Source organism: Equus caballus, chromosome 10 (assembly GCF_041296265.1).
Source record: "Equus caballus isolate H_3958 breed thoroughbred chromosome 10, TB-T2T, whole genome shotgun sequence".
In the NCBI taxonomy this organism is placed as follows: domain Eukaryota; kingdom Metazoa; phylum Chordata; class Mammalia; order Perissodactyla; family Equidae; genus Equus; species Equus caballus.
Window position 1 is genome coordinate 15454778 of NC_091693.1, and position 18901 is coordinate 15473678.

General features: G+C 41.5%; 1 protein-coding gene across 2 annotated transcripts in view; it reads right to left on the reverse strand.

Annotated features, from left to right (window-relative positions):
- Positions 1 to 2922: 2922 nt before the first annotated feature.
- The window catches only part of ZNF235 (zinc finger protein 235), a 38204-nt gene continuing 22225 nt past the window's right edge, over positions 2923 to 18901 (reverse strand). For both annotated transcript variants that reach the window (XM_005596324.4, XM_014741319.3), the window contains exon 5: positions 2923 to 5817. In XM_005596324.4, coding sequence (XP_005596381.3) covers positions 3842 to 5817 — 1976 coding nt within the window. In that variant the 3' untranslated portion in view covers positions 2923 to 3841. The remainder of the gene's footprint in view (positions 5818 to 18901) is intronic.

Genomic DNA, 18901 nt, shown 5'->3' on the forward strand with positions numbered 1-18901 from the left:
CGGGGGCTGGCCCCCACAATGGACTATTATTCAGCCATGAGAAAGGAGGACATTCTGCCATTTGGGACAACATAGATGGACCTTGAGGGCATTATGCCAAGTCAGTCAGAGAAAGACAAATACTGTATGATTTTCTCATGTGTGTGGAATCTAAAAAACTGCAAGTGTAAAAGCAGAGTAAAAGCAGTGGTTACCAGGGGCTGGAAGCTGGGGAATGGGAGAGTGTTTCAGGGTACTTACTTGTACCCTAGTACTCCAGAACTAGTAGATAAATAAGCTCTGGAGATCTAATGCACAGTATAGTGATTATGGACCACGAAACTGTATTAGAAACATTAATCTTGCTAAGAGACTAGGTCTTTATTGTTCCCAACACTGGAAGAAATGATACTTAGGTGGCACGATAGAGGTGTTAACTAACACTACAATGGCAAGCACAGTGCAATATAAATGTCCCAAATCAGTATGGTGTGCACCTTAAACTTACACAATGTTGTCCGTCCAAAGCATCTCAGTTAAGAGGAGTTGAAAATAAACCCATCATGGATGCTGCTGGACCCTCTGGGTCACACGGAAAGGCCCCCAGAAAAGGGCGTATTGTCTGACGGGACCGTCTGAAGCTGAGCTGCCGAGCGACACTGTCTAAAGCAGAGACCGGTTGCCTTCTGTCTGTCAGCTAGAAACACATCCGGACTTCAGTAAGGGGAGGCTTCCTTCAAAGAGACGTGCAATGGGGAGGATCCTGGGATTTCAGAAATCTGCAAGTATCTCAAATTTAAAAGAAAAGGGCGTTTCTTTCATAAGGCGGGGTAAGAAGGGCTAGCGGGAACTTTGTGGGGGAGAAGGAGGCCAGGAGCAGGTGGCCCAATCAGGCCTCTGACAGGAAGTGCTTAATGTCTTCAAAGACATCCCACAGATGTCCTTGAGATGCTTGGGGCCAGCAGACGAGGCGAGAAACCCAGAAGATGCCCCCGGAAAATGAAACTGCAGCTCAAACCCCCTGACCTGGGAACCTCAGCTGTCACCTCGTCCACACCCACCCCGTCAGACTGTGGGTTCCTTCATTGTGCATCTTGCCCCTTGTGTGTCTCAGGGACTGGCAATAGAAGCTCAGTAAGAATTACTCTCCCAGACAACACAGGCAGTTAGTTAACAGAATATCCCGGAGAGCGGTGGAAGCTTCTGGGAGGCAAGACCGGAGTAGGGTTTTGAAGGGCATGGGAAAGGTCTCCAGGAAAATACAGGGAAAGACGGTCTTCCAGGGGGAGACAATGGCCTGAACAAAGGGGTGAGAGGTCTTGAGGACTCAGGGAAGGCCACGTCTGGAAAGTCAGGTCTAGGAAAGGGGCCCTGCTGGACGTCACGGACACAACCGAGCCAGGTGCACCAGCCCCTTATTTGGCTGGTGGATGTTTCCCTGAACCCCTGGAATTGTTAGATCTCCGGGCGACTCCCAGTTATGGACAGAGCAGAGGGCATCTGACCTCGCCGGAGCCCGAGAGAGGAAAGGAAGGGCTGTGGGGGCTGGGGTGAGGGGAGGGGTGCTTCTCCAAGCGGGAAGAGAAAATAATAATGGGTAACATGTCCCGAATGCTTGCCGTGTGCCGGGCACCATCCTGTGGGTTTTACGTATATTGACTGCGTTAAGCCTCACAACAGCCCTGTGAGGAAGTCCCAATTATCTCCCTTTTACATGGACGAGGTGATGAGGCACAGAGAGGGAGCCAGTCAGCATGAGAACCGCAAATATGCGGCTCCAGAACCACACCCTTTCCCCCCGGGGATGTCATCTCGCCATCAGACCATTCGGCCACAGGAGCCCTTGACCTCTTTTTTTGTGTCTGTCCTTTACTCTTTGTGGGGGATGAATGGTGCCCCCCACCCAAATATGTCCATGTCCTAGTTCCCAGAACCTGTGAATCTGTTCCCTTCTCTGGCAAAAGGGACTTTGCGGGTGTGATGAAGTTAAGGCTCTTAAGATGGACAGAGCATCCTGGATTATCCAGGTGGACCCAGGGGAATCACAGGGTCTCATAAGAGGGAGGCAGGAGGGAGGAGAGAAGAGAAGATGCTATGCAGCTGGTGCCGAAGATGGGAAGGGGCCACGAGCAGCCTCTAGAAGCTGGAGGAGGCGAGGAGCGGATTCTTCCCCTGAGCCTCCAGAGGGGACCAGCCCTGCCAACACCTTAACCTTAGCCCTGTAGGACTTGCTTTGGACTTCTGACCTCCAGAAGGGTATGGGAAGACGTTGGTGTTGTTTTAAGCTAAGTTGGTGCTTTTTACGGCAGCCATAGGAAACTAAGGCACTCCTCGATGGTCCTCTCACGGATTCTACGAGAACGCCCCCCGATCTGTATATGTCATTAGAGTGGCCCGGTGACAAAATGAAGTGCACAGGCCCTAGAGGCAGAGCTGGATCAGGTCCAGCCACCTAGTTTTTCCATGAATGATGGTTCCTTGCCTGTCATTAGGATCTGTATCATTGTTTTAATGGCTGTTCATTAGAACATACTGAAATATTTTGCTGATACTTCCTATTTTAAAGAATTCAGTGTAAACATCCGCGTGTGCAGTCCTTCTCACTTTTGCTATCATCTCCGAAGCAAAACCTCTCGTGCCAGGTCAAAGGGTATTTTGAGACATGTTGACCAGCTGAGGTTGTTGACTTCCTACCAAGAGAAGCGAACAGAGAATGCTGTGTAAATGGCAACCCATCTAGATTGTTACATTTCATAAATTTCAACAAAATTCAACAGGTGTCTTGTCGCCCCCATTTGGGGGGAAGAATGGGGTGGAATGCGACAAAATTAATGTCCTTGAAATCTGAAAAGCCCCTGCCTAGAGGTCTTGGATGGAGGAAGACTAGGCATAGAGAAAGCCTTCTGGGCTAGGCCTGAATGGAAAAGATGAGAAGAAACCAAGTACCAACAATTCAAGTTTACTAAGAAATTTTTTATCATTAGTAACTACTTTTAACATTTTTCAGAGAGGTACAGAAAACTCCTACCTTAATGAATTAAGGTTCAAAATTTCCAATCATACAAATTGCAGTATCATGTAACTAGATTAATTTTTTTAGCCTGTAAAATACAAACTAAGGATACTAAATATTACACTGAACACAACGGATGGTGCATTGTACAGAGAAGGAAGGCTGGGAGGGACAGCAGCCATTCACAAGTCTTGTCCAAATTTCTAGTATTGTGGACGGCAGTATCACATGACTTCCTGTACTTCAATCAGTATTTCCTGAAAATCTTATTAAGGCTACTTGCAGGATTCCTTTTGAGTACGTCATTATGAATTTAGGGTAGAGAAAGGACTAGAATTTCCAACTATTTGTCCTAATTATAGGGATTTTCTGCACTTGGTTTAGCAATGGCTGGGCAGCAATGGCGAGCCAAGCCCAGTTCTACATGGTAGAGATACAGGGCTGGAAACCATCGCTCCTACATGGAGGTTCCATTGTAGTGGACGTCAGTTTTGTTGATCATTATCCTTTTGCTAAAGTCCTGCCCCAAATCTTCATTGATAAGCCATCTTCTGGGCAGATTCCGGTGAATTTCCAGACTCTCCTGTTTGAGAACTGGGACATTCAGAACTGTGGTACAAACACTGACCATCTTTCTAGAGTCGGTTTTCTTTCATCTGTGAACTCTGATGTTTGTAAAGAATCTCCCACTGGAATCCTTAAAACACAGCATTTTATGGAGCTTCTTTCCCGCGAAGATTCCCTGAAGCTTCTGAGTTCGGAAGGAATGCTCCACAGGGATCAGCACAGACTTTGCAATGGACAGGAAGATGTGAACTCTGACCGAAGGCTACACCGCTCGCCACATTTCTACAGATTCCCTCCGGTGTGGACTCTTTGATGGTATACGAGATGTGATCTCTGGCTGAAACCCTTACAACACACATCACAGATATACGGTCTCTCTCCAGTGTGGACCCTCTGATGTGTGTGAAAGTGTGAGGCCTGACTGAAGCCCTTGCCACACTGCTGACACATATAGGGTTTTTCCCCTGTGTGGACCCTCTGATGAGCACTGAGTCCTGCACTCCAACTGAATTCTTTTCCACACTCCTCACATTTAAATGGTTTCTCTCCGGTGTGAATGATCTGATGGACTTGTAGATTGGACCTCTGGCTGAAGGCCTTCCCACACGTGTCACATTTATATGGTTTCTCTCCGGTGTGGACTCTCTGGTGGGCCTGAAGATGTGACGCCTGACTGAATCTCTTCTGACACGCATCGCATTTGAATGGTTTCTCCCCAGTGTGGACGCTCTGATGAGCTTGAAGATTTGAGGCCTGACTGAAACCCTTCCCACACTCCTCACATTTGTAGGGTTTCTCTCCGGTGTGGACTCTCTGATGATTGTGAAGATTCAAGCTCCAGTTGAAGCGCTTCCCACAGACCTCACATTTGTAGGGTTTTTCTCCAGTGTGGACCCTCTGGTGGGCTTGAAAATAGGAACTCTGACTGAAGCCTTTACCACACACATTGCACCGAAATGGCTTCTCTCCTGTGTGAACCCTCTGATGGCTCTGGAAACTTGAGGCAGAACTGAAACCCTTCCCACACTCTTCACATTTATAGGGTTTCTCTCCCGTGTGGACGCGTTGATGACTATGAAGATTAAAGCTCAAACTAAAGCACTTCCCGCACTCATCACATTTGTACGGTTTCTCTTCTGTGTGGACTCTCTGGTGGGTGTGAAGATTTGAGCTACAACTAAAGCGTTTACCACAATCTGCACATTTATATGGTTTCTCTCCAGTGTGGATCCTTTCGTGGGCCTGAAGATGTGATCTCTGAGTGAAGCCCTTCCCACACACTTCGCATTTATAAGGTTTCTCTCCAGTGTGAACTCTGCAGTGAATATTGAGGTCTGTACTACGACTGAAGCCCTTCCCACAGCTTTCACACCTATAGGGCTTCTCTCCTGTGTGAATAGGAAGGTGGGCATAAAGATGTGAGGTCTGGTTAAAGCTCTTCCCACACTCGTGGCATGAATAGGGTTTCTCCCCTGTATGGACTCTCTGATGAGTCTGCAGGTTTGAGCTCTGGCTGAAACCCTTCCCACACTCATGACACCAATAGCGTTTATTTCCTGTGCAAACACTCTGTTGAATGGGAATAGCTGAACTGTAACTGGCGTCCTCCTCATGGGCACCATATGCAGGGGACGTCTTTCCCAAGTGAACCTGCTGATGAAGTTCCAGTCTGGAGCCACCACTGAAGGCTTTTTCACGTTCATTGCATGGGTAGGTGCTCTGTCCTGTGTGGATTACACTGTGCTGGGCAAGAGGTGATGCCTTCACCATGTCTTTCCCACAGTCTCTGTTGCCATGAGCTTCATCTCTTTTGTCGACAGTGTCAGCATCAGGGTGTGAAACACAACTGAAAATGTCAACATATGGAGCAAATATACACAATCTGCTTTTCAGCTGAGTCTGCTCACAACTTCTCTGATAATTCTGTGTCTCATTCAGATATATTTTACTCCAAGAATTCTGAGCTGTCCCAGTTGGAAACTCTTGATTTTCAGTAATGTTGGACTGATCCTCTATAAGATTCATTACACAGCTGTCATCCACATAAGCTTGAATGGATACTCTGGCTCCCGCTTCACAGGGGGGATTACATTGTTGGGGGAACTGAGAACTCTTTCCTTGAATATTTATCATGGAGTCTTGACTTTGGGTTAATTTGCTTGTGTGTTTCTTGATTTGCCAGCATGAAAGCTCTCCCAAGGAAATGCACCTGACTCCTGCTTCGGGAAGAGTTTTCCTCTCATTTTGACTGCTACCTCCTGAAAGAATTAAGGAGAGAGAGAGTGACATCAGCAAGATGGGGGACTAGAAAGCTCCAAGCCGTTGTTCCCACACGGAAATATTAACAAAGCAACTAGAGGGGCCTGCCCAGTGGGGTAGTGAAGCGCATTCCACTTCAGCAACCTGTGGTTGGCAGGTTCTGATCCTGGGTACTGACCTACATACTGCTCATCAGGCCATGCTGTGGTGGCATCCAACACACAAAATAGAGGAAGATGGGCACAGATGTTAGCTCAGCATCAATCTTACTCAAGCAAAAAGAGAAGGCTTGGCAACGGACATGAGCTCAGGGCCAATCTTCCACACACACACAAAAGACATAGAAAGGTGAATGGATTAAGAAAACAGCATTCCAGTATATGCTGTCTAGAAGAAACTCACCTTAAATCTAAGCACGCACACAGATAGAAACCAAAATGATGGAACAATATATTCTGTGCATAGTAACCAAAAGAAATCATATGGGTGGCTATACTAATATCAGATGAAATAGACTTTAAGTCAAAACTATTACAAGACACAAGGAAGAACACTATATGATAAAAGGGTCAAATCACTAAGAAAGTCTAACAATAATAAACATATATGTACCAAGCATCAGAGCTCTTAAATATATGAGGCAAACACTAACAGATCTGAAAGGACAGAGAGCTCAACAGTAATGGTAGGAAACTTGAAAACCTCACTTTCAATAAAGGAGAGAACAAGCAAAGAGATGATCAATGAGGAAACGGATGCCTTGAACAACATTATTGACCAACTGGACCTTCAAGACTCATACAAAACGCTCCAGCCAACAACAGCAGAACAGACATTTTCCAGGTGCTGGCTGAACACTCTATAGGATGGACCATATATCAGGTCAGAAACAATCCATAATAAATTTAAAAGGACTAAAGTCATACAAAGCATCTTTTCTAATCACAATGAAATAAAATCAGACATTAATAGAAATAAACAGGAAAATCCAGAAGTATGTGGAAATTAACATACAATGAGTCAAAGAAGAAATCACAAGAAAAATACTATCTAGAGACAAAAAGAAAAAAATTATAGCATACCAAAACTTATGGGATGCAGTGAAAGCAGTGCTAAAAGTGAAATTTATAGCTGTAAATGCTTTCACTAAAAAAGAAGATCTTGGGCTGGCCCCGTGGCCAAGTGGTTAAAGTTTCATGTGCTCCACTTCAGCAGCCTGGGTTCACGGGTTTGGACCCACTCCACTCATCAGCCATGCTGTGGAGGCAGCCCATAAACAAAGTAGAGGAAGATGAGCATAGATGTTAGCTCAGGGCCAATCTTTCTCACAAAAAAATAAGTAAGATCTGAAATCAACAACCTAACTTTATACCTTAAAGAACTATAGGAAAATAAGAATAAACTGAACCCAAAGCTAACAGAAGGAAGGAAATAAGAAAGATCAGAGCAGAGAAAAATGAAATAGTGAATAGAAAAATACAGAAAAATCAACAAAAATAAGAGTGGTTTTTCAAAAAGATGAAATTGACAAACCTCTAGCTAGATTAAGGAAAAGAGACAATTAAACAAACTAGAATTAGAAAGTAGAACACTACTACTACTGACCGTACATAAATAAAAATGATTATAAGAATACAATGAATGTTAGTATGCCAACAAATTGGAGATATTAGACAAAATGGATAAATTCCTAGAAACACACCACCTACCAAGACTGAATCGTGAAAAATTAAAAATCTGAACAGATCAATAACTAGAATAAGGAGACCAAATCAGTAATCAAAAACTTGTCAACTACGAAAAATCCAGGACACAACCACATAGCTTCACTAATGAATTTTATCAAAATCAGAAAAGAAAGAGGGCCATAACAACTTATTTTACAGAAATGAAAAGGATGAGAGAATACTATGAAAAACTGTATGTTAAAAATTAAAACTAGGGGCCGGCCCTGTGGCCGAGTGGTTAAGTTCCCACGCTCTGCTTCAGTGGCCCAGGGTTTTGCTGGTTCGCATCCTGGGTGCAGACATGGCACTGCTTGTCAGGCCATGCTAAGGCAGCATCCCACATGCCACAACTAGAAGGACCCACAACTAGAATATACAACTATGTACTAGGGGGCTCTGGGGGAGAGAAAGCAGAAAAAAAAAAAATTGGCAATAGTTGTTAGCTCAGGTGCCAGTCTTTAAAAAAAAAAATTAAATGTAGATGAAATGGATAAATTCCTAGAGAACATGTAAACTACCAAGTCTGAATCATGAATACAAATTTAAACAGTCCAATAAGTAGTAGAGATTGAAACAGTGATCAAAAACCTCCCAACAAAGAAAAGCCCAGGACCGGATGGCTTCACTAGAGAATTCTACCAAATATGTAAAGAATTATCACAGAGCAAACATTTCCAAACTCATTCTATGAGGTTAGCATGACCCTGATCCCAAAGCCAAACAAAGAGACTACAGAAAAGAAAACTACAGACCAATGATCCTGTGATGAATATAGATGCAAAAATCCTCAACAAAATACTAGTGAACAGAATTCACCAGCAAAATAGGAGGATTTTATACTATGACCAAGTGAAATTTATTCCTGCAATACAAAGACGGTTCAAAATACAAAAATCTAACAAAGTAACATACCACAACAGAATGAAGAGAACACATGGTCCTCACAGGTGATGCAGTAAAAACGTTGACAAGATTTAACACCGCTGCCTGACAAAAACACTCAACAAACCAGGAATAGAAGGAAAGTCCCTCCACATAACAAGGACCATGTGAAAGCCCCCAGCAAACATCATCCTCCACAGTGAGAGACTGAAAGCTTTCCCTAACAGCAGGAACAAGGATGCCCACTTTTGCCACTTTTATTTAACACGGTCCTCAAAGTCCTAGCCAGAGAAATTAGGCAAGAAAGAGAAAGAAAGCCATCTAAGTTGGAAAAGATAAGTAAATAATACCTGTTTACAGATGACATTATCTTATTTGTAGAAAACCGTAAAGGTCCCACAAAATAGAACAAATGCTTAAGTATCAAGGAGCAAATTCAACAAAGTTGCAGGACACAAAAATCAGTTGCTTCTACACACTAACAATTAATGTCAAAACGAATACTCGGGAATTAACTTAACCAAGGAGGTGAAAGATTTGTACACGGAAAAACACAAAACACTGCTGAAAGAAAGTGAAGACATAAATCAATGGAAAGATATTCTGTGTTCATGGCTGGAAGACATCATATTGTAAAGATGTCAACAGTACCCAGGGCAATCTACACATTCCACACAATCCCTGTGGAAACCCCAACAGTGCTTTCTGCAGAAATATAAAACTCCGTCCTAAGATTCATACGGAATCTTAGTAGACTCCGAATTGCTAAAACAATCTTGAAAAAAAGAGCAAAGTTAGAGGACTCCCATTTCCTGATTTCAAATCTAATTACAAAAACAATGGAATAGAATATAAACTCTAGAAATAAACACTCGCATATACAGTCAAATGGATTTCAACAAGGCTGGCAAGACCATTCAACGGGGGAAGGACAATCTTTTCAACAAATGGTGTTGGGCAGTCCACATGCAAAAGAACAAAGTTGGACGCTTCCCTTACACCATATAAAAATCAAATCAAAATGCATCACAGACCTAAACTAAAAAGCTAAAACTATAGAACTCCTAGAAAAAAACCACAGAGGAAATCTTCCTATTAGATTGGGTGATGATTTCTTGAATGACACCAAAGTATGGGCAACAAAAATAAAAACAGATACATTGGATTACATCAAAATAAAAAAACCTCTGGGAATCAAAGGAGACAAATACCAGAGTGAAAAGAAAACCTACAGAATGGAAGGAAACTTTTTTTTTTTTTTTTTTGGTGAGGAAGATTGCTCCTGAGCTAACATCTGTTGCCAATCTTTCTTTTCGCCTCCCCAAATCCCCAGTACACAGTTGTGTATCCTAGTTGTAAGTCTTTCTAGTTCTTCTATGTGGGATGCTGCCTCAGTATGGCTTGATGAGCAGTGTCTAGGTCCACAGCCAGGATCCGGACATGCAAACCCTGGGCCGCCAAAGCAGAGCACACGAACTTAACCACTTGGCCATGGGGCCAGCCCCTGAGGAAGGAAATATTTTCAAATCATGTATCTGATAAGGGATTAATATCCAGAATATATAAAGAACTCCTATAAATAAACAACAAAAAAACAATATGATTAAAAATTAGGCACAAGATTTGAATAGACATTTCTGCAAAGATAATATCACAAATGGCCAACAAGCTCATAAAAAGATGCTCAACATCTATAATCATTAGGGAAATGTCAATGAAAACCATAATGGGATACAACCTTACACCCATTAGTATGGGTACTATCAAAAAAACCCAGAAAGTGAAAGCGTTGGTCAGGATGTGGAGAAACTGGAACCCTTGTACACTGTTGGTGGGAATGTAGCACGATGCAGCCACCATGAACAGTATGGTGATTCTTCAAGGAAATTAAAAACTAGACCATATGACCCAAGAATTCCACTTGTGGGTGTATACCAAAAACAGATGCAACAGAGCATCAAAGAGGTGTCTGTACACCCATGTTCTGTGCAGCATTATTCACAATGGCCGAAAGGCAGAGGAAACCCAAGGGTCCATCAACAGATGAATGGATAATCAGAAGGTGGTATGTACGTACAATGGAGTGATTCAGATTCAAAAAGGAAGCAAATTCTGACACTTGCTGCAACATGGAGGAACCCTGAGGACGTTATGTTAAGGGAAATACATCCGTCTCCAAAAGACAAATATTGTGTGATTCCACTCATTGGCAGGTACTCAGAGTAGTCACATTCATAGGGACAGAAAATAGTATTGTTGTCGCCAAGGGCTAGGGGGTAGGGGGACTGATGGTAAGTGTTAATTATTGAGTACAGAGTTTTACTTTGGGAAAATGAAAACGATGGAGAGGTGGATGGTGGTAATGTTTGCACAACAATTTGAATGTACTTAATGAGACTGAACTGTACATCTAAAAATGGTTACAATCTAAGTTTTATATTTTACCTCGAAAAAAACTGACAGCGATTACTTTGTTCAGATATTTCAAAATGTAACACAGTCCTCAATATGAGGCTTCGCTTCCTGAAGGGAATCTCCAACTTGACTATCATGTTGGATTTTCTTTGCTCTTCTGTGCCCGTGGAAACAGTCGCTGGGCTCCTAGGCACCAAGCATGGATGAGATTCATTAGAACTACAGATCTAAGAATAGGGTATGAGGCAGAAATTAAAATTAGCCTGTTGCAGAGCAACATAAAAACACCCCAAGAAATTCTCAGAAAGGAGAAATTGACTTCCTTGCCTATAAAAATGGTAAATTAAAAGTCTGTTCTTCTTTAGCTACAGCTACTGAATTGTAAGTACCATCTACATAAATCCGCCTAAGTTTCTGCCTCAGTTTCAGGACCTCATTGCACAACCTGCACACGTGGAAAAGGTGTTCACTCTAAGGAGAAATCGACAAATCCACATTTATACTTGGAGATTTCAATCTGCCTTCTCAATAACTAGCAAAACAAGTAGAGAACGAGTAAAGATACAGAACACTGGAACAAGACTATCAACCAGCTTGACTACCTGGCCTTTACAGAATAAACAGCACAAAACATTCTTTTTAGGTGCACGTGGAACATACTCCAAAACACACTATATTTTGGGTCATGAAACAGGCTTGTAATAAATGCAGAAGGATTCAAGTCATACAAAGTATAGGCCAACCACGACTGAAATTAATAACAGAAAAGTCTGGGAAATCCCTGAGTACTTAGAAAATAAATAACACTCTAAACTGTGAATAAAAAAACACAGTATAAAGGGTATTTTGAACTGAATGATAGTGAAAACATAAAATATCAATTTGTGACATGCTACTGAAACAGAACTTAGAGGGAAATTTATACAGAGCGAAAGTCTCAAAGAAACCAGAAAACCAAAAGCAAATTAAATCCAAAGTAAGCAAATAAACTATAAATAAATAAGTCAGAGCAGAAATCAACAAATGAAATAGAAAACAAAAAATATAAATCAGCTGGCCATGTGGCTGAGTGGCTAAGTTCGCGCGCTCTGCTGCAGTGGCCCAAGGTTTCACTGGTTCGGATCCTGGGCATGGACATGGCACTGCTCATCAAGCCATGCTGAGGCAGCACCCCACATACCACAACTGGAAGGACCCACAACTAAAAATATACAACTATGTACCGGGGGCTTTGGGGAGAAAAAGGAAAAATAAAATCTTTAAAATATATATATAAATACAAGGAAGCAAAAGCTGGTTTTTGAAAAGAACAAAATTGATAAACCTGTGACCATTCATGAAAAGAAAAAAAAAGACAAATCACAAACATCAGCAATGAGAGGTGACATCACTACAGACTGTACATTATTGAAAACAAGACTCCAAATAGCCACAGCAATCTTGAGAAAGAGGAACAAGGCTGGAGGCATCATTCTCCCTGGTTCGAAACTATATTAAAGATTTTATTTTTTTCCTTTTTCTCCCCAAAGCCCCCCAGTACACAGTTGTATATTCTACATTGTGGGTCCTTCTAGTTGTGCCATGTGGGACGCTGCCTCAGCGTGGTTTGATGAGCAGTGCCATGTCCACGCCCAGGATTCAAACCAACGAAACACGGCTGCCTACAGTGGAGCACACGAACTTAACCACTCGGCCACGGGGCCAGCCCCTTGAAACTATATTAAAAAGCTATAGTAATCAAAACAGTATGGTACTGGCATAAAAACAGACACAAAGATCAATGGAAGAGAATAGAGAACACAGAAATAAACCCACATATATATGGCCAATTAATTTATGACAAAGGAGCCCAGAATATATAATGGAAAAGGACAATTTCTTCAGTAAATGGTGCTGGGAAAGCTGGACAGCCACATGCAAAGAATGAAACTGGACCACTGTCTTACACCCCACACAAAAACTCCAAATGGACTACAGACTTGAACGTACGACCTGGAACCACAAAACTCCTAGAAGAAAACATGGGGGGGAAGCTCCCTGACATTGGCCTTGGTGGTGATTTTTGGATTTGACGTCAAAAGCAAAAATAAACAAGTGGGACTCCACCAAACTAAAAAGCTTCTGCACAGCAAAGGAAGCCAACAAAATGAAAGGGCAGCCTACTGACTGGGAGAAAATATTTGCAAATAATATATCTGATAAGGGTTAATATCTAAAATATATAAATAACTCAACAGCAAAAGAACCCACACAAACGATCCAATTAAAACAATGAACAGAGGATCCGACTAGACATTTCCGCAAAGATACAGATGGCTAACAGGGACATAAAAGATGCTCAGCATCACTAACCATCAGGGAAATGCAAATCAAAACCACAATGAGACACCACCTGACGGCTGTTAGCATGAGTAGCATCACAAAGATGAGCGAGAATAAATGCTGGTGAGGAGGTGAAGAAAAGGGAATCCTTGGCCGCTGGTGGGATTGTAAAGTGGTACAGCCACTAAACCATATGGAGGTCCCTCAAAAAATTAAAAATAGAAGTAGCATGTGATCCAGCAACTCCACTTCTGGGTGTATATCTATTTGAAGAGAGATCTGTGCGTCTATGTTCACTGCAGCATTATTCACAATAGCCAAGAGATGGAAACAACCTAACTGTCCATCGACATTTGAATAGATAAAGAAAATATGGGAGAGAGATATATATAGAGACACACACACACACATATATAATGGAATACTACTCAGGCATAAAAAAGAAGGAAATCCTCCCATTTGCAACAACAGGGATGGACCTTGGGAGCATTATGCTAAGTGAAATAAGTCAGCCAGAGAAAGACAAATACTGTATGATCTCAGTTATATATGGAATCCACAAAAACCCCAAACTGATAGAAAATGAGATCAGATTTGTGGTTACCAGAGGCAGGGGGTGGGTGAATTGGATGAAGGTCATCAAAAGGTACAAACTTGCAGTTATAAGATAAATAAGTCCTGAGGATGTAATGGACAACATGCTGACTGCACTTAACACTGCTATGTGGTATATTTGAAAGTTGCTAAGACAGTAAATCCTAAAAGTTCTTATGACAAGGAAAAAAAAAGTTTTTTTGGTATCTACATAAGGTGATGGATTTTAACTAAACTTACTGTGGTAATCATTTTGTGGTATACATAAGTCAAGTCATTATGATATACATCTTAAATTTTCACAGTGCTGTATATCAATAATATCTGAAAATTGAAAGAAAAAAAAGAAATGAAAGAGGAGACATCAATACAGATCCTAGGGGCATGAAAAGGATAATAAATGGATACTATGAACAACTCTATACCCAAGAATTTACTAACCTAGATGATATGGACCAAATTATTGAACAACACAATCTGCCAAAACTCATACAAGAAGAAACAGACAATCTGAATAGGCCTATATCTATTAAAGAACTTGAATCAATTAATAACCTTTCAAAACAGAAAGCACCAGGCCCAGATGGGCTCACTGGTGAATTTCACCAAACATTTAAGAAAGAGATTATACCAATTCTCTACAATATCTTTCAGATGACAGAAACAGAGGGAATCTTCCTAACTCATTCTACAAGGCCAGCATTACTCTCATACCAAAACCAGACAAGGACAGGACAAGAAAACTACAGACCTAAGGGCTGGCCCCGTGGCCGAGTGCCTGAGTTCGCACCCTCCACTTCAGTGGCCCAGGGTTTCACCAGTTTGAATCCTGGGCACAGACATGGCACTGCTCATCAAGCCACGCTGAGGTGGTGTCCCACATGCCACAACTAGAAGGACCCACAACTAAAATGTAACTATGTACTGGAGGGATTTGGGAAGAAAAAGTAGGGAAAAAAAAAAAGAAAACTACAGACTACTATCTTTCATGCATATAGATGTAAAAATTGTCAAAAATATCAGCAAATCAAATCCAACAATGTATAAAAAGAATTATGCACCATCACCAAGTGGGATTTATGCCAGGTATGCAAGACTGGTTCAACAGTGGAAAGTCAATTACTGTAATCCATCACACGAATAAACTAAAATAAGAAAAATCAAATGATCCTATTAACAGATACAGACAAAAAAGCATTTGATAAATTCTAACACCTATTAATTGATAAAAACTCTCAGCAAACTAGTAAGATAGGGGAAATTCCCCGGGATAAAGGACATCTAGAAAAACCAACAGCTAACATCATACTTAAATGGTGAGATCCTCAAAGCTTTCCCACTAAGATCAGGAACAAGTAAGGATGTCCCTCTCACCATGCCTTTTATACACTGTACTGAAAGGTCCAGCTAATGTAGTTAAGAAAAGGAAATAAAAAGGGTACAGACTAGGGAAGAAGAAATAAAACTCTCATTGTTTGCAGATGACATGATTGCTCATGTAGAAAATCCCCAAGAATCAACAAAAAATCCCCTGGAACTAATTAAAAATTATAGCAAGGTTGCTGGACAAAAGTTAATATACAAAAGTCTATCACTTTATACAAGCAATGGACAAGGGGAATTTGAAGTTAAAATCACATTACCATTTACATTAGCACCTCCCAAAATGAAATACTTAGGTATGGATCTAACAAAACATGTACAAGATCTATAAGAGGAAAATTACAAAACTCTGATGAGCAAAATCAAATAAATAAATGAAGTGATATTCTATGTTCATGGATAGAAAGACTTAACATTGTCAAGACGTCAGTCCTTCCCAACTTCATCTACAGATGCAGTGCAAACCCAATCAGAATCCCAGCAAGATACTGGGTGGATACTGACAAATGAATTTGAAAGTTTATATGAAGAGGCAAAGACCCAAAAGAACCAACACAATATCAAAAAAGAAGAACAAAGTTGGAGTACTGACATCAACCAACTTCTAGTCTTACTATAAACGTGCAGTATTCAAGACAGTGTAGTATCAGTGAGAGAACAAACAGAATAAAGAGCTGAGACAGACCCACACAAATATCATCAATTGATCTTTGATGAAAGAGCAAAGGTAATAAAAGAGCAAAGACAGTCTTTTCAACAGATGGTGCTGGAACTGAACATTCGGATGCGAAAAGACCTACACAAACTTACACCTTTCACAAATATTAGCTCCAAACAGATCACAGACCTTAATGTAAACGCAAAACTATCAAACTCCTAAATTAAAATTTTCCACTCTGAAAGACACTGTCCAAGAATGAGAAGACAAGCCACAGACTGGGAGAAAATACTTGTAGAAGACATATCTGGTAAAGGACCAATAACCAAGATATACACAACACTCTCAAATGGCAACAGTAAGAAAACAACCAGATTGAAAAATGGGCAAAGGACCTGACCACACACCTCACCAAAGAAGGTATACAGATGGCAAATAGGCATATTAAAACACACTCCACATCATATGTCATTAGGGAACTGCAAATTAAAACAAGACACCACTACCCATCTATGAGAATGGCCAAGATCCACAACAATGACAACATCAAATGCTGCGGAGGATGTGGAGCAACAGGAACGCTCATTCATTGCTGGTGGGAATGAAAAGTGATACAGCCACTGCAAGACGGTTTGGCGGTTTCTCAGAAAACTACAAAACTAAATATACTCTTACCATAGGATTCAGCAATTCTGCTCCTTAGTATTTATCCAAATGAACTGAAAACTTATATCCACACAAAAATTGTCACACAGACGTTTATGGGAGCTTTACTCATAATTGCCAACACTTGGAAGCAATGAAGACAAAAAGGTAAGTAAACTGTGGGACATCTGGACAATGGAACATTATTCAGTGGTAGAAAGAAATGAGCTACCAAGCCATGAAAAGACAGGAAGAAAACGTAAATGCACATCAGTAAGTGAAAGAAGCCAATGTGAAAAGGCTGCCTACTGTACGGTTCCAACTGTAGGATGTGCTGGAAAAGGCAAATCTATGGAGACAAAAAGAGCAGTGGTTGCCTGGGGTTCCAGGGGAGGGAGAGGTGAAAGGGTGAAGCACACAGGACTTGGAGGGCAGGCGACCCATTCTGTGTGACGCTATGATGGAGGATACGCGTCAGGACACATTTGTCCAAACCCACAGAATGTACAACACCCAGTGTAAACTATGGACCCTGGGTGATAACGATGTGTCAATATAGGTTCAAACACACTGCTTGAGTATGGGGTGGTGATAGCTGGGGAGCCTGTGTGTGGGTGGGCTATGGGAACTCTCCACGTCCTGCTCAATTTTGTTGGGAAACTAAAATTGCTGTGAAAAAGAAAATCTATTTAAATAAATAAATAACACACACACACACACACACCAGTGAAAAAATAAATAAAAAATAACATACACCAACCGCATGGATCCAGCCATTCCACTCCTGATTCTTACCCAAGAAAAATGAAAGCTGATGGCCATACAAACATTTGTATAAGAATATTTAACACCTTCATTTGTAATAGCCAAAACTTGGAAACCAACATCCATCAACAGGTGAATGAATAAACAAATGCTGGTATAGCCACATAGTGGAATACTACTCAGCAATAAAAAATGAACTATTGATACATGTGACAACATGGGTGAATCTCAAATTATGCTGAGTGAAAGAGACACACAAAAGAACAGATCCTGCATGATTTCATTTGTAATGTATAGTGACAGGGAGTAGATCACTGGTTGCCTTGGGAAGGGTCTGGGACAAGAAAGTGGGGAGAGAGGGAGAGACTACAAATTGACAGGAGGATTTTGTAGGGCTTTTAAGGATTTCTTTTGCTTTGATGTGCTCTGCAAATTAACCCCCATTTCCCAGATCTGGCAGCACAACAGCTCGAGGTGGCAAAAGGCAGAGTTCGGGCTGGGGAAGAGTTGGAAATTTAGGGCGGAAATTCTGGAAAGCGAGAAAGCCACAGAAGGCGTGAGATCACTGTGAATGTATGTTCCTTCCAAACGCCCGGCTGACCACTACTGCACAGGTGGTTTGAGTCTGACGCTCTTCGGACTGAGTGCATTACGTAACCCACACGTGGCTTAAAGTGCCAGAGGGCAGCACTCGGGGCTGGAAATACCACAGGAAATTTAGGGGAGAAAGTCAAAGGCAAGGAGACCACAGAGAGCCAGTCTCTGAGGAGAAGGTCTTCCCACATCCTTGGCAGATCTCTCAACTATGCAGACACAGGAAGACCCGAGGGCCTGGACCAAAGAAGGAGCAGCTGGAAGGCAATGACATGAAAATGTAATACTAAAAAAACATTTGATTAACCCAAAAGAAGGCACTAAAGGACATATGGGTGAATAAAAGAGATGAGACCAAAAAAAGAAAGAAAAAAGGAAGATGGTAAATGTAAACACATCTGTATCAATAACTACATGATGTGTTAAGTGGAGCCCCCCTAAAACCAAAAGGCAGACATTGGCAGAGAACATCATAAGCAAGATCCAAAATATGCTGTCTGGGGCCGGCCCAGTGGCGCAGTGGTTGGATTCCGGGTGCAGACATGGTACTGCTTGGCAAGCCATGCTGTGGTAGGCATCCCACATATAAAATAGAGGAAGATGGGCACTGATGTTAGCTCAGGGCCAGTCTTCCTCAGCAAAAAGAGGAGGATTGGCAGCGGATGTTAGCTCAGGGCTAATCTTGCTCAAAAAAACAAAATACACTGTCAACAAGAGACACATCTTAAATACACAGGTCTTTTTCTAGCCCTTTTCTTTTGAGTATATCATACAAATATATCAGGCAAAGCCTAAGAAAGCTTGAGTGGCTAGACTAATATAAGACAAAAAGGGACCTTACAAAATAGAGCGCTATTAGAGACAAAGAGAGACATTTTATAACAAAAACATCAATACAGCAAAAAGATACAAGAATTGTGAAAGCGTGTGTCTAAAAAAGGCACCAAAATACACGAAGCAAAAACAAGTAAAGTGAGAAACGGACAAGTCTGCAATCAGAGTTGGAGATTTTAACACTTCTCTCAATTGTTGAAAGAATAGTTAGACCATAAAAAAAAAATCAGTAAAGCCAGACAAGATCTGAACCCAAAATGAAAC